Source organism: Mesocricetus auratus, unplaced genomic scaffold, assembly GCF_017639785.1.
Source record: "Mesocricetus auratus isolate SY011 unplaced genomic scaffold, BCM_Maur_2.0 Super-Scaffold_100013, whole genome shotgun sequence".
Lineage (NCBI taxonomy): Eukaryota > Metazoa > Chordata > Mammalia > Rodentia > Cricetidae > Mesocricetus > Mesocricetus auratus.
Window position 1 is genome coordinate 7,187,659 of NW_024429196.1, and position 21,976 is coordinate 7,209,634.

At 44.6% G+C, this 21,976-nt stretch overlaps 1 protein-coding gene across 4 annotated transcripts in view; it reads left to right on the forward strand.

Moving 5' to 3' along the window:
- The first annotated feature begins 10,912 nt into the window (after window positions 1–10,912).
- Abcb10 (ATP binding cassette subfamily B member 10) overlaps window positions 10,913–21,976 on the forward strand; it is a 32,323-nt gene continuing 21,259 nt past the window's right edge. For 2 of the 4 annotated variants that reach the window (XR_005880664.1, XR_005880665.1), the window contains exon 1: window positions 10,913–11,422. Coding sequence is in view for 2 of the 4 variants with exons in the window: in XM_040755322.1 (XP_040611256.1) it covers window positions 11,005–11,422 (418 nt within the window). In the remaining 2 variants the exon portion in view is untranslated. Of the gene's footprint in view, window positions 11,423–19,202; window positions 19,252–21,976 lie in introns of those variants that run through there. The other 2 variants (XM_040755322.1, XM_040755323.1) reach the window with 2 other exon arrangements.

Below are 21,976 nucleotides of genomic sequence, written 5' to 3' on the forward strand. Positions count from 1 at the left end.
ATTTTGAGATCCTGTCTCAACAACCAAAGGGGAGAGGAGGAGGACAAGTAGAGACACAGCAGAGCTGGGCTTAAAGAAGGTAGTGAAGAGCCCAGAGGAGAAACTCAAGTCTAGTTGACAGATTTAGAGAGCTGTCAGGGCTTTAGCGCCAAGGGTCTCAGACATTCCAGACCCAGGAGCTGTAACACTAGCTACTATTTAGTGCTGAGGAACCTCAACACTTAAGCCCATTCATAAGCTGTAACACCAGTGTAACCTACGCAAGATCCTGTAACACTGTACAGTTATGGTCTACTCAAAGCATAACACAAGAGGGCGCCATCTGCCATTGCTGTGCTGACAAAGGAGTAAGGAACAAAAAAGGTAGATCAGTGTTTATCACGGCGAACAAACTTTGGGAGCCCATTCCACATGGAGGGAGGCTCTGTCAGCCTGGACACATGGGGAAGGGCCTGGGTCCTGCCCTGGGTGAAATGACAGACTCTGGAGATCCCCCCCAAGGAGGGCCTCACCCTCCCTGGGGAATGATGAGGGGATTGGGTGGGGGGCTGGTGGAGGTACAAGGGAGGAGGGGTGGGAGAGGGAGCTGAGATTGACGTGAAGCATGCATGTTTCTAATTTAAATAAAATATATTGAGAAAAAAAAGGAATTCAAATTTGTAGCCAATCTGGGAAGCAGTATAGTGTCACCAAGAAATGCACAGACCATGTACCTTATGATGTTGAGTGAAAAAAAAAGATGAATTCCTGAATCATGAGTCCATTCATACACAGTTCAGAATCAACACTGAATTAAAACTTTTTCCACTGCTGTTAAAGTACCTTATTTTTTTTTTATACCAAAGGTACTTGTTATGCTTTCTCCATTTGTATAGACCCTGACTAACTAGAAGGCAGAGAATTTTTCCAGGAATCCAAATGCTCATAGGCCTCAAGAGAATCCATTCACAAAATATTAGATAAAACCCTTATTCAGCTACAGCTTTCGAAGAGATTGGAGTAGAGTAGAAGAGCAAAGCTAGTGTGGCCAGGCAGTGTAGGCTGGGCTGGAGCCTACACAGGTGTGGATCATTATTCCACTTGAGCGAACTATGTAGACATGTGTAAATGTTTCCATATCTGTGATACACATAGGTGATAGCAGATGTCTGAATGGCTGGCCCTTGATGCACTCAAGAAATGGTATTGATGCCTCCTCAGGTTTCCATTTCCTTTCACGTGAGATACAAAATGTAAGCTGTCATTTCAAAAGCCTGCCTAGGTTGGCTATCTTTGGCTTTAAGATCATTACCAGTGGGCATCTGATTGCAGTTCTTCCTTTGGTCTAGAATATGGGAGCATATGTTCCTGACTTAGCAACATAAACTGTTCTCTGCATTACCCAGTGAGATAGCTGTCTTGCTCAGCCAGGTGACAGATAGTCTGCTAGGGCCACCTTACAGAACACCACCATTGCTAAGCTTCCCCCACAGAAACTGATCTAACATTCCCAGAGGCTATAGGTCCGAGGTCAACAAGTCTAGTTTTGTAGATACCCTTTCCTCCCTACACATGGTCGTGTCTCTGTGTGTCATATAGAGCTGGTTATATTAGATTAAGAACTGCTCTGATGTCTTTGTTTAATGTTAATTGTCTCATTAAAGCCTTATCTCCCAGCCTGGTCTACAGAGCGAGCTCCAGGACAGCCTCCAAAACAATACAGAGAAACCCTGTCTAGAAAAACCAAAAAAAAAAAAAAAAAAAAAAGCCTTATCTCCAAATACAGTCACATTCTGGGGAACTGTGAAGGTTAAAGTTTCAACATAAAAACTTCTGGGGTGCATAATTTATCCCTAGCCAGGTGTATCCCACCCCATATCTCCCTCCCTCCCTCTTTCCGTGTGTGTGTGTGTGTGTGTGTGTGTGTGTGTGTGTGTGTGTGTGTGTGTGTGTGTGTAGTGGGGTTGAACTCAGGCCATTACACATACTAGGCAAGCACTCTACAAGCTACATCCCTGGCCATTTGTTTCTTTGTCTGTTTATTTACACTTCAAGAAAAGGTCATAATAAATTGCCCAGGGTGTAGGCCTTGTAAGGCCTTGAATTTGTGATCCTTCATCATCTTCCTGGGGAATCACAGGTATTTACCACCAAATGGCACAAGGGCTCTTTAATAACAATGTCTATGTCTTAAAAAGATCATAGCACAGCTGGGTGTTGGTGGCGCAGGCCTTTAATCCCAGCACTCGGGAGGCAGATGCAGGCGGATCTCTGTGAGTTTGAGACCAGCCTGGACTACCGAGGGAGTTCCAGGACAGCCTCCAAAGCCACAGAGAAACCCTGTCTCGAAAAACCAAAAAAAAAAAAAAAAAAAAAATCATAGCACAGCTTTTTATAGCTTTTAATGCATGATGACATTGTGAGAATATTGTGGTAGAATAAAGGTTTTTTTTTAAGATCAATTATTTTGTTTGTTTGTAGACATGATTTCTCTGTGTAGCCTTGGCTGTCCTAGACCTTCCTCTGTAGACCAGGTTAGCCTCAAACTCATATCCACCTACCTTTTTCTCTGGATCTGGGATTAAAAGTGTGTGCCACCACACCCAGAAAATTGATAGTGCTTTATTAATTTATTTAGTGATTTACTTAAAGCACTGCTTGTACTGCCTATTTGCCAAGCTTGTCTTCACATGCTACCTGGAGCACAATGCCCTGAAGAAATAGCTGAAACATTAGGTCAGTGCCCTTAACAACCTGCTGACTTGCCATGGAAACCTCTCTAAAATCTTGCTTTTCTGCTCCACTTTGTGGTTTTTGGGCAGTGGTTCTCAACACGTGGGTCAAACCCCTTTGGGATCACATATAAGAAATCCTGCATATCAGATATTTACATTACAATTCATAACAGCAAAATTACAATAATAAAGTAGCAATGAAATAATTTTATGGGGGCTGGAGACATGGCTCAGAGGTTAAGAGCACTGACTGCTCTTCCAGAGGTCTTGAGTTCAATTCCCAGCAACCACATGGTGGCTGACAACCATCTACAATTCAATCTGGTGTATATGTAATAAATAAATCTTTTAAAAAAAGAAATAATTTTATGGTTAGGGGTCACCACAACACCAGGAACGGTATCAAAGGGTCACAGTTTTAGGGCATAAGATGGAAATACGTACTGGATCCAGGACTGGAACCCTTCAGGTGCTGTCCTGGCTTGAGTCAACTGGTAGCATCTCTCTTCCATTCTTACTGGTGCGGGAATGCTTATTCCAGAAAGATTCCCAAAGCAGTATCATGCTGATCTGTCATGATGAACAAAGAAGTGAGTGCCTTTAATTCCAGCACTTGGGAAGCAAAGAGAGGGTGATGTCTTTGAGTTCAAGGTCTTCATAGGAAGTTCAGGCTGGCAAGGGGTACAAAGTGAGACTCTATCTTTAAACAATACAGCGTGATGAAAAAAGAAGTTGGGGAATTGAAGAAAAAAAGTTGGGGACAACATGGAGGAAGAGGTGGGGACAACATGGAGGAAGAGGGAGCAGTAGCAGCTGGAATGTAGTGGTCCTCCACAACACATGGACACTCTGAGGCTGGAAGACAACCAGTGAAGCATTCAGGGTTTTGGTTTGAATTGCAAAATGGCCCCCAAAGAAGCTGGGCATAGTGACCCATACCTGTGATACCATCATTTTGGAGGTAGAGGGTGGAGTGGTGTGGGTAGGGGAGTTCAAGACCAGGCTGGGAAAACACTGAGTCTGAGATGAGGCTGCTTTGTATTAGGAGTTTGTGACTGGAGAGGACCCCAAAATCTCCAGACAAAAAGATCAGTAAGGTTGTCTTCAGTGTCCAATGTGACTCTTACAGGCCTGCTAGGAAACCTATGTTTGTTCTGCTGTTTACAACTGATTAGGGTATTTCCAGCTCTGAGGGAGAAAGATAAGGAAAGCTGACATTGTGGCAAATGATATTTCAGAGTAAAGATAACCTTTAAAAGTTATCAGGCATTGCCATGTTGAAAATTAACTAGGTTTGTGTGTAACATATCAAGTTTACTGTTGCTTTGAAATAGTAATATTTACTAATTAAAGTGTGAACTTTCTTATGGTCAGCATCTGTTTGTCCCTCATTGATTACTTAGTAATAAATCTTTGACACATTTTAGCTTCATATTTGCATGAGACAGCCATGCCTTGTAACTTTTGACAACCTAAATACTACATTCAACACTTAATTTAGCTGAAGAACCACATCATAATTTTTCTTTTGCTCATTTTTAATCTATCAACTGTTTTGTTTCTTTGTTTTAATCAAACAAGATCTCTGCAGCTCAGCCTAGCCTGGAACTCACTGTATAGCCCAGGCTGGTGTTGACTCCTCTGCTGCAGCTTCACGAGTCCTGGCGTTACAGTTGTGAGCTGCCACACCCAGCTTCCAGTGTGATGTTGCACTGTCATGTAGACTCCAGCTTCCCTTCTCTGTTCTGGATCTGAACAGAGACTCATGAAGTTAAAGATGCTGGCTTAAAGCTAAGATATATATCTTCCATCTCATGAATTAACAGGCTTAGTGGTACATACCTGCAATCTCAAAAGTCAGGTGAGAGCACCAGCACACTCATGGGAATCTGAGGCCAGCCTGAGCTTGCATAGGGAGTTCCAGGGCAGCCAGGACTGTATAAGGAGATGCTGTCAAAAAAACAAAAACAGTAACAACAATTACAAAGATATTCTGAAAAACAAACCCAACAGTGACACTGTGTCTCAACAAACCACAACCCTCCCTCAAAGAAATCCCACCAAAATAACCATGTATTCATCAGATGTTATTGCATGTGTTTTTCATGTTTTTTTAAATAAGAATGAAATTTTGATTTGTCAGGTTTTCTTTCAGAATCTATGGAGATAGTAATTATTTTTCTTCCTAAGTGTATTAAGATAGTATATTAATGGATTTCCAAATATCTAATCACTCATTACAGGATTAAAGTATGTGTGTGCTGTATGTGCACATGAATACAGATGCCCTCAGAGACAGAGTTACTGATTTCCCCTAGGACTGGAGTTACAGGCAGTTGTGAGCTGCCTGATGTCACGTCTGCAGCGCGGCCTGTGTCCGAGAATGTGCGGAGGGTGTCGGGGATTGACAACACAGAGACTCGTTCAACGATATAAAGAAAACTTTAAACAGGCTCCAAAAAGGTTCAAGAAAACCTCCTAAGAAAAGCTCCCACCAGAGAAGCTTCTGCTCTCTCCTCTACCCTGGTTGGTTCTCTCTGACCCAGAGGTGGATGTGTGTTGGTTTTTGAAGGTGCGGTTAGTCTTTTGACAAGGTCGAGGTCAGGGCGGTTTCCGTGGGAAGGCCTTTCCCAGGAACTTATTGTATTGTTTTTAGTAAACATGTTTTTACTAAACATTGTCTTACAGCTGCCTACTCCCAGGCAGAAGGGGAAGTGGGTCTCTGCTCAAGGTCTGGTGTTCCCACAGCCTGATGTGAATGCTGGAAACTCAAGAACAATAGGTTCTTTTTTAAATATTTATTTATTTCATGTGCACTGGTGTGTGTGACAGTCAGATACCCTGGAACTGGAGTTGTAGACAGTTATAAGCTGCCATGTGAGTGCTGGGAATTGAACCCAGCTCCTCTGGAAGAGCAGCCAGTGCTCTTACCCTCTGAGCTATCTCACCATTCCTCCTATTCTCACCTATCTCCTCCCACCCCTCTTTTCTATAGTCCAGTTTTCACTATGTAGCTCTGACTGTCCTAGAACTCACTCTGTAGACCATTCTGGCCTTGAACTCACAGATATCTATCTGCTTCTGCTTCCCAGATGCTGGGATTAAAGGCATGCGCCACCACTGCCCATTGAGCAGTGGCTTCTTAACTGCTGAGGTAGCTATCTAGCTCGAGATAATTTTTCATTTTATGTGAACCTAACCCCAGGCTCTTAAAAATTACTGTACCTAAATATTGTAAACCTGTAGAATTAGGTTCACTGTCTTAGTATTTTATTTATTGTTTTGTTGCTGCTACTGTTTTGAGACACAGTCTCACTGTGTAGACTTGGCTGACCTCAAACTCACTTTGTACACAAGGCTGGCCTTGAACTTACAGAGCTCTGTCTGAGTGCTAGGAGTGCTGGGATCAAAGGCCTGTGAAATTATGCCTGGTGTTTGTTTTTATGTTTGAGATAGGGTCCCACTTTGTAGCCCAGGCTGGACTGAAAGTCATGACAGTTCAGCCTCAGTCTCCCAAGTTCTAGAATTAAAGATGTGAGCCACTGTGAATTCATTTTATATGTGTATTTTTAGACAAGGTCTTGCTATAGGGTCCCAGCTGGTCTCAAACTCAAGTGCTCAAACAGTCCTTCCATCTCCACCTCTCAAGCAGTTGGGATGACAAGTTATGTTGTTTTTTACGTTAGTCAGGTGGAACTGCCATAATGATGCACCACGGATTTGGTATCAACACAGAAGGCTGTTTCCTCAGAATTCTGGAAGCTAGAAGTCTGGCATACATTACAGGGGTGGTCTTTCCTTTCTCCTCACAGTTTTACACAGCTTTGCTGGCAGTCTCTGTTTCCCCTTGGCTTGCAGCTGCATAACTATCTTTGCCATTACTGTTACAGGGTGAGGACCTGGCAGGTTGACCACTAATGAGCACCACTCCTCTATACTTGGGCTAGCAAGGGAGGGAGATTGCACTTTTAATTTGTCTCATCTTCAGTAAAACTTCATCTGCAATCCCCAGTTTCCACACAAGGTTCTAGACTGGGAGTTGGCATTTCAACATAGCCATTTGAAGGGACCAAATTCCAACCCTTCTTTGAACTCTTCTGAGATGCTGCAGTGGACTGTGCTGCCCTGTCTTCCTGAGATACTGATGAGATATGGCTGAAGCTGCAGCATGCTCAGAAAACACAGTATAAGGTCACCATAAGCTTCAAGGCAACTTCCAAATCACTTGTACTAGAGTCGGTTGTATGACCATGTGGCCACTGGCTACTCACTACATAATTCATCTCCAGGCATCAACCTGCCACTCAAGCTCCACAATACAAGCTACAGGTCTGATCAAAGGTCACCCCTCAGTTCCTGGATTGGAAGCCAGGACATTGTTTGCTTCTACTCCCACTGTACCCTAAATATTTGCTCTATTATCCTCGGAATACATCTAGCTTCAGCAGGTAAAACTGCTCTCAAGTTTCCTCTAGAGATCACTATAGAATATGACACCCATGAACCACTAATCCTATTAAGATTTTGTTCACTTAGGGCCAAAACTCCTCCAGGCCAGTCACACCTCCACCCAGGGCCCTTTCTGTCTTGTGGGTGGGATTTGAATTTCCATTTGATCCCAACATTGCTAGGCCTTTCTCTATGTTGCTTGGGGATTCTGTGCTATTTTGTTTGTCTGTTTACTTTTTTCAACTCAAGGTCTCAGTGTGTAGCTCTGTCTAACCTGGAACATAAGGTATAAACCAGGCTGTCCTTGAATCCATAGAAACCTGCTAGTCTATGTTTCCTGAGTTCTGATGGATTTTGTACCATTAACTCACCCATTCCTAAGTAGTCTGCTTCTTTCCTTGCCAGCATATTTTAGAGCATTTCTTGTGCTTTTATAGAAGCCCAGGGCCAGGTGTTGGTGGCACACACCTTTAATCCCAGCACCGGGGAGGCAAATCTCTATGAGTTCGAGGCCAGCCTGGTCTACAGAGCAAGTTCAGGACAGCTTCCAAAACAGTACAGAAACCCTGTCTCAAAAAAAAAAAAAAAAAAAAAAAAAAAGTCCAGGAAATTGTCCTAATTTCTGGGGTAATCCATGTCTTTCATTCCTTCCTCCTTTCCACAAGGTCTCACTGTGTATGTTCAAGTGTAATATTTTTTAGGGGGATAATTTTTTTCAGGTTATTTACTGATTTTTAATTTTTGTTCATTCAATTGTTTTTATTACGTGTGTGTGTGTGTGTGTGTGTGTGTGTGTGTGTGTGTGTGTGTGTATGTGATGTGGGCATGAGTATGCCTTAGCACACCTACGTGGGTCAGAAAACAACTTGTTGGAGTCAGTTTTCTTCCACTCTGTGAATTCTGCAAATCCCACTCGGGCTCAGCAGCGTGCACCTTTATTTTCTGAGCCATTTCACTGGCCCTCATGTCTTTTTCTGTTTGTTTTATTTTTTTAGACAGGGTCTTACTATGAGTCTAGGTGGCATGGCGTTCTCTATGTAGCCAGATTGTCTTTGAAATCATGGTTATCTTCAGCCTCCAGGGTGTCATTTTCCTGTAATCCTAGAACTTGGAAGACAGAAGTAAGAGGACTTCTTGAAGTTCAAGGATAGCCTGCTTTATATCCCCAGCCAGGGTCACATCCTCTAAAAAGAAAAAAATAAAATAAAACCTCTACAAACAGAAAACTTTGGGGAATTTAGCTTTGTCTAATCAGCTACTCTTATTTTTTCTGTTGACTCTGGGCTCCAGAGTCCTGACTGAGAGGATTAGGCTGGGAAAGAGGAGATAGAGAAGATGATAGCTCCTCATTTTTGGCCCTCACAGCAGCAAGTATGCTCTGGAAAAGACATGTAAGAGGAAGCTTAGATTTGGCTTAAAATGGCTCATCTCAGGCTGGAGAGATGGCTCAGAGGTTAAGAGCACTGGCTGCTCTTCCAGAGGACCAGGGTTCAATTCCCAGCATGTACATTATCACCATTTATAACCCCAGTTCCCTCAGATCCTATGCCCTTCTTGGGTGTATGTGGTACACAGACATACATGCAGGCAAAATACTCATACATGTAAAATAATAACAATTTTTAAAAAGAGCTTACTCTTGTCTGAACGTTCATTCCTTGATGCTGTTCCGCTGGGGTCCAAATGGAAGAAGGAAGCACTCTGGGGCATGGAAAGGAACCTGAGTCCTCATGAGCAAGTGCAGTTCACACTGCAACACCCTGGAGTTTAGAATTTCCGCACTGATGGAGAGGCCACTCTCAAGAAAACTCAAGTCTCCTTGGGCCTGGGGGCTGGATTTTAAAAGGACATGCCTACTTCCCGTTACTCTATCTCATTCAAGGCAGAGTTAACCTCACGTTGTTGCTCTACCTCGTAATGTTCAAGTATAGGTGAGGCCCTTGTCTGGGAGTGAAAACAAAGAAGCTAAATCTCAGGAACCCAGACAAATATGAGAATTTTTTTTTTAGATTTATTTATTATGTGTAGTGTTCTTCCTGCATGTATGACTATACACCAGAAGAGGGCACCAGATCTCACAACAGATGGTTGTGAGCCACCATGTGGTTGCTGGGAATTGAACTAAGGACTTCTGAAAGAGTAGCTAGTTCTCTTAATGTCTGAGCCATCTCTCCAGCCCCCTGGACATTTTTCATATGAATATTTTGTTGGATTTTTGGTTTTGTGTGTGTTTGTTTTGAGACAAGGTTTTTCCATGTAGCCCTGGCTATCCTGGAACTCACTATTTAGACCAAGGTTGGCCTTGAACTTGAAAAGATTCATCTGCCTCTGCCTTCTGGGTGCTAGGATTAAAGGAATGCCCAATGTGTGGGTCAAACATGGAAATTTTCTTAGGAAAAAAGCAAAAACAAAAACAAAACAAAAAAGCAACAGAAGCTCTAGCCAGCTGCTACCTGCTTGGTTTTTGTTTTTTCTGACTCTGTCTGGATTCAGGTGACCTGGTGATGTGAATGCTCTATCACCTGATCTTTATCATAAACCCCCATTAGAATAAGTGACATTTCCAGGGTTGGGTTTAGGGTAAAAAGCACAAGAATCTAGCAAATTCGGAGACGGATTCTGCATTTGAAAGTCTGATGTTTGTTCTTTTTTAGTTTTTTAAAAATCTGCTTAGTTTTTATTTTATGTGCATTTGTGTTTTGCAATTGGTGTCTTCTGTTAGGAGTGTCAGATCTTGGAGTTACAGACAATTGTTAGCAGCCATGTGGGTATTGGAACTTAAAGCCGGGTCCTTTAGGATAGTAATGAGTGTCCTTAACCACTGAGCCATCTCTCCAGCACTGAAAGTCTGATGTTTTGTTCCATAGCCCCTCCACCCCCGCCCATGCATGTTGGTTTTAGGAATATTGAACTACCATATTTATGTTGAGGTAGTTTTGTGACCCCATTTTTAAAATTTTTATTATTACCATTATTATTAAGAGACAGGTTCTCACTAGTACTTCAGACTGTCCTGAAACTCACTATATAGACCAGGCTGTCCTTGAACTCAGAGATAGTCTACCTATGCCTCCCAAATGCTGGGAATAAAAGCTTGCGCCACTACGCCCGACTGAACCCATACATTTTTAACTAGTAGTGAATGCCTCTCACTTGCATTTCGTTCTGGTCCAGTGAAATATCTACGAGTCCACAAACTCTCCCCTTCCTCCTGGGCCTCCAAAGGATTTTCCCCCTACCCCACCCCACATTAAGGCCTCAAGACCACTGCACGCAGGTCACTTTTGCTCTCCGGGCTTCTACGCGGTGCAGCTCCGGGGTCCCGGCCTCTGTGGCACCTCCTACATTGTGCAGTTCTCCAAGGTGTGGAGACTTCACTGTCCGCCAACCGCACCACTGCGGGAGGTTATGCACTGGCCCAAGAACTGAGCGACTAGGTATCATCGTCTGGCACTCAAAGGTCTCAGCCCTGGTTTGTATTCAGCGACCCGAGCACTGCGCGTGCGCATTGAGCCCGTCGCTAGCGAGAGAAAGAGTTCAGACGCTCCCAGGTTTGCAACCAAAGGGCTCAGGAGCGCGAAAAATCTTCCGCCTGCAGCTCGCGGGCGCAGGCGCTAGAGACAGCAGTTTAGACAAGGAATTGCCCTGGAGCCACCGGCTGGTTGCCGCCCAGGGGTGGTCCTTGCACAGCGGAAGGCGCGGCCCGGGCGCCCGCCCGATGGGGCGGGAGGGGCGGGTCGCTACTGCGTCCCCGCCCTGTGCTCGGGCCGGGCCGGGCCGGGAGGGTCCCGGGGCTTGCGGCCGGGCCAGCGGGTGAGGTTCTCCGGGCTGACGCAGCGCCATGCGCAGCCCCCCTGCCAGCGCGCTGCTTCTGATTGCGCGCCGGGGCCCTGCCGTGCGTGCGTGGGCCCCGGCTGTCTCCTCTAGGACATGGCTGGCTTCTGAGTGGAACCCGCTCGTACGCGCGTGGACTTCTCTAACCCATGAGCAGACCCCGGGCCTCCGCTTTCCCGCGCCCCTATCCGGGTTGCCTGGCGGCGTGGGGCGGTGGGCCACGTCCTCAGGGACCCGCAGGTGCTGGATACTGGCAGGACCCCGCGGCGCACATCCACTGTTCGCCAGGTTCCAGGGAATCCCGGCAGTAGGTACCAGTGTGCGAGACCTTGGAAACGACTCCCAGCGGCGGCCCGCGGCGACCCGGCGCTCAGAAGTGTGGAAGCTACTGGGGTTGGTGCACCCTGAGCGCGGGAGGCTGTCAGGTAGGAACCTTGCGGGAACCAGTGGGCTGTCCCGGGCCCGGGCCTCGCCTCGGCCTGGACAAGGGCGTTCAGATCTGCCGACACCTGTTGGAAAGCTATGGGTGCTTTTTCTTAACTGGCGGGTGCTCACCCTCTGAGGTCCATAGAGCCTGTTACTAGAATATTTAAATCGGCCCCCACCAGCTTGTTGGCAGCGTCTGCTCTAATAAATAAACTGGAGTTTACTCCTTTAAAAAAAGTTTTGCGAAAACCATGTCTACTTTGTATTATCCATTTATAATGTTTAAAAAAAAACACCATTAGGGCTACACAGTATCAAGCAACCAGAAATATTTCACACGATGAAGCTGAGCACTGTGAACCTCATGCTGGCTGTCACCACCCTAAAGTGGTCAGGATCAGGCATTGGCCACAGCATAAAGAAACTAGACAGTAACTCAACTGAATCAATGGATGTCTTTCCAAAATGAATCAGAATTGGCTGATTTTAAATGAAAATACTCTGTAACTCCCCATTTTTAGCAGTCACTGGAGGAATGGTTGGGGCAGAGACCTACTGAGATAGAGAAAGTCCTTAGGGTTTTCTAAGTCTGCATTCCTTCTGTGACTATGGATGGTGCTCTCCTTCTGTGGCATTGCCTTGGGAACTGACACATGGAGCCCTGCTCCTGCTAGGGTTCCCTGCTTAGTGGACAGGAAACTATTTGAATTAGAGATGAGATGGAGACAGGTATGAGGGGCTTCCAGGAGGAATGGCCTTGTTGCTCAACTCTTGAAACAGGCAGGACCCCAAGTTGCTTGCTGAGTCTTTTGCTATACAAATTACTCTCTTTGGGAGAGATTGGGCTTGGAGAAGGAAGGGCATATGGATCTGCCATCTACAAGAGTTAGGAGGTTGTGGTGCCCTTAGGTATAAGGCATATTTTACTATGGTTGTTGTGGGTTTTAATGGAAAAAGTCCTTTTCTTCTTGGTTAGACTGTAAGCCTTTTTACCCCCGTGTTTTATATATTTTTAACGAATTGTTTGTTTTTATGTGCATTGATGTTTTGCCTTCATGTATATCTATGTGAGGGTGTTGGATCCCTTGGAATTGGAGTTACAGACAGTTGTGAGCTGCCCTGTGGGTGCTGGGAATTGAATCTAGGTCCTCTCAAAGAGCAGCCAGTCCTCTTAACCACTGAGCCATCTCTCCAGCCCCCTCCCCTATGTTTTACTGGGAGCGATTTAATGTAGTCCAGACTGACCTCAAACTCACTATATAGCTGAGGATGACCTTGAATTCCTGATCTTCTTATACATCTCCCAGGTGCTGGGATTACAGGTGTGAGCCACCAAAACCAGGATTAAAATATATTCTTGGGGGTTGGGGGCCACAGAGCAGAAAGTGTGTATGGAGGAGCCTGGAGGCAAGAACTCAGGCTTCTTCTTCTGAACTTCGGATTTCAAAGTTTTGGGGAGTCAGCCTTTGTTGGCGCCACCTAGCCCTTCCCCAGTGTCCCTGTCTGTCATCTCTGTGACCTGTCCCCACTTATCCTGCCTGCCAGCATGCTTGAAATCTGCCTAAATAAGTCAGAGCAGTCAGTTTGCCTTACTAAAACATCAAACATATGATTTGAGAATAAGCTTACTGCAGTTGGCATTATAGTGGGCTTGTTTTTGAGTCAGAGTCTTGCTCTGTAGTCCAGCCAGCCTCTAACTTGATCTGTTGCCTCAACGTCCCAAGCCTTAGGAATCTTAAGGCTTCTAAGTAGATAGTAAACATGCTCTGTCTTCAGGGCATCTGAAGAACTCTTTATATAGCCTATGTTTTCTTCAGAAGCCATTATAGGTAAAGACAGTCTGGTTGTTGGTGCTGGTGGAAGTAAAAGGAAGTCATGGTCACCGTTAATTTGTAATAGATCATGCTAAGCAAGAGTTGGCACATCTCTGAAATGCCGGGGGAACAGAGCTGTTGTGTAGGCTTGTGTCTTTCTGTCTGTCTGGTTTTTGAGACAGATATCACTTTGTAGCTCAAACTGAGCATGAATACACAGCAGTTTTCCTGCCTCAACCTCCCCAATCTTAGAATGATATTTTATCATTATTTTGTTGAAGAGTCCCCACAGCAGATAATAAAAGAAGAAATCCCGATGTTAGGTGCTCTCTCCTCTCCTCTCCTCCTCCCCTCCCCTCCCCTCCCCTCCCCGTCCTCCCTCCTTCCTTCCCTCCCTCCCTCCCTCCCTCCTTCTCTTTCTCTCTGTCACTTTTTTTTTTTTTTGGTTTTTCGAGACAGGGTTTCTCTGTGGCTTTGGAGACTGTCCTGGAACTCGCTCTGTAGACCAGGCTGGCCTCAAACTCACAGAGATCCACCTGTCTCTGCCTCCCGAGTGCTGGGATTAAAGGTGTGCGCCACCAACGCCTGGCTCTCTGTCACTTTCTTTCCTCTCTCCCTCCCTCCCTCCCTCCCTCCCTCCCTCCCTCCCTCCCTCCCTCTCTCTCTCTCTCTCTCTCTCTCTCTCTGTCACTTTCTTTCCCCCCTGGTTTTTTGAGATGTTTATTGTGTAGCCCTAGCTGTCCTGGAACTCTGTAGACCAGGCTGACTTTGAACTCAGAGATCTGCCTGCCTCTGCCTCCCGAGTGCTGGAATTAAAGGCATGCACCACCACTGCCTGACTTCTGGTGTTAGTTTTCTAATTTGTCTAAAATTAACATCCCAAAACTGCAGGTTGTGTTTCAATAATAATAACTCTTCCTTCCCTACTCTTCAGCAGTTTGTTCCCAGAAGATTTTGATGTTAAGTATCCGAAACTTAGAAAACGGGGCTTCCTGTTTGAAAAGTCTGCAGATGCTTGCCCAGAGCAGAAGTCGCATGGTTGCTCTTCCTCCAGGCAGCCCACTCATTCAGGATTTCAGCTATCTTGGTATCACTAAGTCTGCAGTGCTACCCAGAGCCATTTTGCACTGATAAGTCTTCCTCTTATCACTTTGGCCACAAGGAACCTCAGAAGGTGCTGAGCCTAGAATCATCAGGATGTGCGCAGAGCAGGCAGGAGGTACTTGTTTAGGCTTCCTGTGTGCTTAGCAGATAGGAGGCCAGGGCTCAGATGTCCCAGTGAGCAGTGGGCCCCTTAAAGAGAAGATGCTTAGAGTGTCAGATCTCCTGACTCACAGCAGGCTCCTAGATCGACTATATAGTTAGACTGTTAGATGGTACATTCTACTGTCATCCTTCATGTTTTAGACAGTGCAGGTATGCAGGATTCGGGGTCTGCTATTATTCCTGGTAAGGGCTGGGTTTCTCTGTGAAACAGCCCTGCCCTGGTTTTCCTGGCACTCACTCTGTAGACCAGCTTGGCCTTGAACTCATAGAGATTCACCTGCCTCTGCCTCCTGAGTTCTGGGATTAAAGGCATTATCATGCCAGCTTGATAAAAATTTGTCTTAAAAGCTATGGCTGAGTTTGTGACTGATTTTTGTATATATGCCTGTGGAGTGGCCATAGTGAAATTCAGCAAGGAAAGGATGGAGACTGCCTACAATTGCTGCTTCCTGATGCTCAGATAGAGCAGTGGTCCAGCAGGACAGGGCTAAGGGACAAGAGGAACAGCCTGTGATGTGGGGGCTACTCCAGGGATCTCAGTGTCTCCTGAACCCCTGTTTCTTGCTCAGCTTCACTCTAGGATTTCAGCCCACATATCTTCACTTGTTCCTTCAGCTTAGGGTCAGCTCACCTCAGCTTTCATCTCCCATCTGACCTCTACCCTGTTCCTGTCATATCTGCATCGTCACTGAAAATGTTCCCCTGACCTCACAGATCCTCAGAATGTCTGCAAACAGCTATCACTCTGCCTTTTTGCCCTTTTCCTTCCAGTCCATGGTCTCTGAGAGAGGACAACCGAGTTAACCTTTGAGCTAAGTCACAGCACAGGTCACTTCTGAAATAACAGCAGGGTTGATAAAGGATATAGCTGCTATTCTTTTTTTTTTTTTTTTTTTTTTTTTTGGTTTTTTGAGACAGGGTTTCTCTGTGGCTTTGGAGGCTGTCCTGGAACTCACTCTGTAGACCAGGCTGGCCTCGAATTCACAGAGATCCGCCTGCCTCTGCCTTCCGAGTGCTGGGATTAAAGGCATGCGCCACCAACGCCCGGCCATAGCTGCTATTCTTGTTTACTAGTTACTGGGCACAAGCCAGATGCTTTCTATGTGTCTAATCTGCTCAGGGCAGCTCCATGAGAAGGTGTCGCTGTATTTTGCTATTTGTAGTAGGAGAAATTGAGGCACAGAGAATTTGAGCCACTTGTGTTAGGTCAGACATGTTGGTGGCAGAGCCAGGGTTTTGGTGCTGTTAGTCTCCTCTTTAGAACCAGCTTTTCTGATCCTCCTCAACCTCTGACCTCCCACACTGACGTTGCAGACCCAAGTTACCCCCTGAACACCAGTAGAATGAGGATAATGGTCATGTGTTTGAGAGTGTCAGTCAGTGGAAGCCACCGGGCCCCATCATGCCAGATGGGAGCAGTAGAAGCCACACTGTGATATGGTGGGAAGGTGAGTTCCAAATTACAGAGTGAGGTCCCAGATTTGGAGTGGAACCTGATATGCCACAGCCCCATTTGACAGAACCTCAATCCCAAGAATCATGGTGACAAAAATCTATTTTATTTACATTCAGAGTATATCTTAGGGTTTTATTGCTGTGAAGAAACACCATGACCATAGCAACTCTTGAAAAGGAAAGTATTCAATTGGAGCTGACAGTTCAAAGGTTCAGTGTGTTATCATCAAGACAGGAAGTGTGGTGGTGTACATGCAGACATGGTGCTAGAAAGGTAGCTGAGAGTTCTGCATATGGATCTGCAGACAGCAGGAAGAAAATGTAAGCTGCCAGCCTGGCTTGAGCATCTGAGACCTCAAAGATTGTCCCCAGAGACACATTTCCTCAATGAAGCCACACCTCCTCTAACAAGGTCACACCTAGTAGTGCTACTTCTTGTGAGCCACCACAAATACAAAGGGGTATACAATAGTAAAATAAGCCTGGGGTTGAGATATAATAGCTCAGTTGGCAGAGTACTTGGCCTAGCACACACAAAGCCCTGGGTTTGATCCCAGCACTGCATAAAACCTGGCGTGTTAGCATACACCTAATCCCAACATTCTAAAGTAGGAGGTAGAGGGAAAAAAGCTATCCTTGGCTGCATAGCTAGCTTGAGGTTATCCTGGTCTACACGAGGCCCTGTGTGAAAAATAAATAAGTCACTTTGGGACTGGAGAGAAGACTCAGTGTTTGAGAGTGTGTATTACCCTTCTGGAGGACCAGAGTTTAATTCCCAGTGCCCATGTCAGGCAGCTCACAACCACTTAAAACTCCAGCTCCTAGGGATCTGACAGCTCTGACCTCTGCAGGCACCTGTACACACACAAATACACAAGATTAAAAATAAATAAATTGGGCCTAGAGAGATGACTCAGCACTGGTTGCTCTTGCAGAGGACCTGGGTTTGATTCCTCGCATCCATGTGTGGCTCACAACCATGCATAACTCCAATTCCAGGAGACCCAACATGAATGCGGTATACATACATGCACTGCAGACAAAACATATGTTTATATATTAAAATGATTTTAAATAGTAGAATAAATTGGGCCTAGAAAGATGGCTCAGCGGTTAATAGCATTGGCAGCTCTTCCAGAGCCCTTATGTTCAATTCCTAGCAACTACATGGTGCCTCACAGCCATCTATTATAGGATATGATGCCCTCTTCTGGCATACAGGTATACATGTAGTTATAACACCATATACATAAAATAAAAATAAATCTTAAAATTATTTAAAAAATAATAGAATAAATTAATAAATAAATTGGAGATTAGCCTCTTGTCAAAAGTGAGGTTGGTGAAGATCTTTTCCCATTCTGTAGGCTGCTGTTTTGTCTTGTTGTCCTTTGCCTTACAGAAGTTTTTCAAGCTGGGCTGAAAATCCCAACACTCAGGAGGCAGAGGCAGGCCTGATCTACAGAAGCTAGTTCTAGGATAGCTAGGGCTACACAGAAAAACCCTGTCCCCCCCCAAAAAAAATCAGTTTCAGGAGGTCAATCTCAATGTCTGTGTTACTGCTGTTATATTCAGGAAGTTGTCTCCTTTGCCAATGCATTCAAGGCTACTTCCCACATTTTATTTTATCAGGCTCAGTGTAACTCGATTTATGTTGAGGTCTTTGATCCACTTGTACTTGACTTTTGTGCATGGCAATAGATACAGATCTATCTGCAATCTTCAACATGTCAATATCCAGTTATGCCAGCACCATTTATTGAAGATGCTTTCTTTTTCCATTGTAGAATTTTGCCTTGTCAAAAATAGGTGTTCATAGGCGTGTGGATTTATGTCAGGGTCTTTGATTTGATTCCATTTATCCACGTATCTGTTTTTTAATGCCAATACCATGCTGTTTTTATTACTATAGCTTTATCTATAGTAGAGCTTGAAGTCAGAGATGGTGATGCCTCTGGAAGTTCCTTTATTGTAAAGGTTTGTTTTAACTATCCAGGTTTTTTGTTTTTCCATATGAAGTTGAGTATTGTTCTTTTGAGGTCTGTAAAGAATAATTGTGTTAGGATTTTGATGGGGATTGCATTGAATCTGTAGATTGCTTTTGGTAAGATTGCTATTTTTACTATGCTAGTCCTACCTATCCAAGAGCATAAGAGATCTTTCCATTTTCTGTATCTTCTTCAATTTCTTTCTTCAAAGACTTAAAGTACTTATACAGGTCTTTCACTTCTTTGGTTAGAGTTACCCTAAGATATTTTATTTTGTTTGTGGTTTGTATGATGCTTCTCTGATTTGTATATAGAAGGACTATTGATTTTTACGAGTTAATTTTTGTATCACGCCACATTACTGAAGGTGCTTATCACCTGAAGGAGTTCCCTGGTAGAATTTTTCGGGTCATTTATGTATACTGTCATATCATCTGCACATAGAAACCTGGTGCCAGGGAAACTCCCAGGAATCCACAAAGATGAACCTAAGACTCCTAGCAGCAATGGAGAGGGTGCCTGACTTTGCCTTCTTTGTAATCAGATTGGCCACTACCCTAATTGTCATCGTAGAACCTTCATCCAGTAACTGATGGAAGCCGATACAAAGATCCACAGCTAAGCACTGGGTTGAGCTCTGGGAGTTCAGTTGAAAAGAGGGGGGAAGGATTATATGAGCAAGGGATGGGGGAGTGTCAAGATCATGCTGGGGAAACCCACAGAGACAGCTGACCCGAGCTCTTGGGAGCTCATGGACTCTAGACTGACAGCTAGGGAGCCTGCAGGGGACCAACCTAGACTCTCTGCATGTGAATGACAATTGTGTAGCACAGTCTGTGTGTGGGGCCCCTAGAAGTGGAACCAGGATCTGTCCCTGGTGCATGAGCTGGCTTTTTGGAACCCATCCCCTATGGTGGGATGCCTCACTCAGCGGGTGTGGAGGACCATGGTTTTGTTGCCAGGCTTTGTTGACTTTCCTTTGTGGCCTTACACTTTCTGAGGAGTGGATGGGAGGTGTAGAAAGGAAGTGAGGGGCGGGAACAGGAGGAGAGGAGGGAAGGGAAACTGTGGTTGGTATGTAAAATAAATTTTAAAAATACTTAATATAAAAATAAAATAAATTGATGGAATATACTGGGATGATTTGAATTAAGATAAATAGCCCCATCTACTTTTTTTTTTTTTTTTCAGGCTCTATCTCACTATGTAACTCTGGCTGGTCTGGAACTGGCCAGCTTTGAACTTGCCTTTTGAGTGCTGGAATTGGAGGCATGCTTCCCCAAATCAGGTTTCCCACTCGTCTTTGTATGTATGCCATTACTATGCAAGAACTCATTTGGAACTAAAGCTATCTAATTCACAAAGTGCAGATTCTTCATGTGATCTAGAAAACTAGAGAAGCCTGGTATAGAAGTTCATACCGTAATCCTAGCACTCAGGAGGCATAGGCAGGAAGAGCACTGCAAGTTTGAGGCCAGCCTGATGTGCATAGTGTGTTCATGAATGCCTGTAGCCCTAGCAACTCAGGAGGCAGAGACACTAGGATCACTGCAAGTTCAAGCCTAAACTGGTGTATATATGAGTTCCAGGCTAGCAAGAGCTGTATAGCAAGCAAGACTGTGTCTCAAAAAGACAAAGAAAAAGTTTTTTAACTTTTTTTTAAAAGGAAGGAAATGGGGAAGAGAAAGAAAACAAAAAAACAAAAAAACAAAAAAACAAAAAAGTTTGGTACTTATATAAACTCAGAGGAAAGAAAAAAGAGGAAAACACCCAACAGATGCTATTATTATTATCTAAGACTTGTTTTTAACCAATCATTTGTCTTTGTGTATCTGTCTGTCTTTCTCTGCTTTAACAGTACTGGGGATTGAACCTAGGATTTCACACATGCTAGGCAAGTGCTCTAGCACATAGCTACATCCAAAGTTCTCTTTATTTTGAGACAGTGTCTCATTTAAGTTGCTCAGGCTGGTCTTGAACTCACTCTGTAGCCGAGGTTAGACTGGAACTTGTGATCCTCCAACATCATCCTCCTGGTTATCAGCCCTGTGTCACCAGGCCCAGCTCCCATGGTACATCTTGCTGAACTGTTGCAAGTAGATAGCCCAAGAGTTACCTCATTCCTTCCTTATAATGGTGGCTTAATATTTATAATTTTTTTTCGAGACAGGGTTTCTCTGTAGCTTTGGAGCCTGTCCTGGAACTCACTCTATAGACCAGACTGGCCTTGAACTCACGGAGATCTGCTTGCCTCTGCATTTTGAGTGCTGGGACTAAAGGCATACACCACCACTGCCCAACTATTTACAATTTTTTTGATATTTCAAGACAGGGTTTTTCTGTGTAGATTTGAAGCCTGCCCTGGAACTCGCTCTAGTCTGGCCTTGAACTCATAGAGATCAGCCTGCCTCTTCCTCCCAAGTTCTGGGAGTAAAGGCGTGCACCACACCACCCAGTTAAAATTCTTTATAGTAAGTGCAACTTACCCTGTTTAGGTGGGTGTTTAAGATACTGATTCTTTTGCTGATATAACTAATGCTGTAACCCCACATCCTTTCATTTATTTTTCCACACTTCTTGTGGAAGTTTGTAAGTAAAATTCTCAGAACCCCGTTACTAGTCAAAGGATCTCCCTTGTTGCTCGTGTAAACTTGCTTCTTCCATCAGTGCCACTGTGTGTTCCCACCAGTGAGGGCCTCCTTCCCACGCTCCACCAATATTACGAGCATGTAATCTTTACCGGTCTCACAAGTAAAAACCTGGCTGTCCTGATTTTATATTCCTTTTTGTATGGATGTGGTTGTCTGTGATGTGTGTTCCTTCTTACTGGATTTACTTAGAATATTTTGTTTGCTTAAGCCAACTAACTATATAGTCTTGGTTGGCTTGAAACTTATGTAAAACAGGCTAGGCTGGCCTTGAACTCAGAGATCTGCCTCTATCCCCCAAGTGCTGGGATTACAAGCGTTCATCACTGCACCTGGCTAGAACTTTTTACTAAGCCTCTGTCCCCCTTATCTGTTTTTTAGTTACATGGACAATTATTTTCCTGATTATGGTCATTTCATGCTTTATTCCCCAGAGAAATAATACTAAGAAGGGACATACCACATACAAAGTAGATCCCAGGAACTATTCTCCAAAGCTTTTGAAATACTAAGCATAGTCAAGAACATTAAGCCAGGCACAATGGTATATATCTATAATCTCATCATTCAAGAAGCTGAGGTTTATCACAGGAAGTTCGAGGCTAACCTGGGCTATGTTGTGAGTTTGAAGCTAGCCTGGGCTGCAGAGTTAGACCTTGTCTCAGAATAACTTTCCCTCCCTCATACACACAAAAGATAAACTTTCCCTGGATAATCTGATGTAGAGAGAAGCCTTTTCCTTGCCAGCCACTTTGGTTTTTCCCCATCAGTCGCCTGGGCTCTGCCACGTTGTAGTCCCCAAATAACACACAAGACGCTGTATTAATTATGAAGCTGTTGGCCTTGCTTGTTTCTGGCTAGCTCTGACTTAAGTATTTACCCCATAATTGTTTTTTTTGTTTTTGTTTTTGTTTTTAATTTTATTTTCCAGTTTAAATTTGGATAAGAAACAAGGTTGCTTCACAAGTCAGTTCCAGGTCCCTCTCCCATTCCCTCCCTTCCTCCTGAGCCCTCCCCCCCCCCCCGTTATCCCCTCATTTCCCCAGGGAGGGTGAGGCCCTCCATGGGGGTGTGCATAGTCTGTCATTTCATATAGGGCAGGGCCTAGACCCTTCCCCAAGAGTTCGGGTGAGAGTGCACCTCACGTTGTTCTATGGGAGTCCAAAGTCCGTGTGTATACTTGGGATGGGTACTGATCTGCTGCCCAAGGCTCAATAGATTCCCTAGGCCTCCTCACTGACACCCAGATTCAGGGGGTCTTGATCAGTCCCATGCTGGCTTCCCAGGCTGATGCCTGGGATTCAAGAGTTAACCTTTGTCTGGTCAGCTGTTTCTGGGGGTTAAACCAGCCCAGTCTTAATCCCTTTGATCATCAGTCCTCC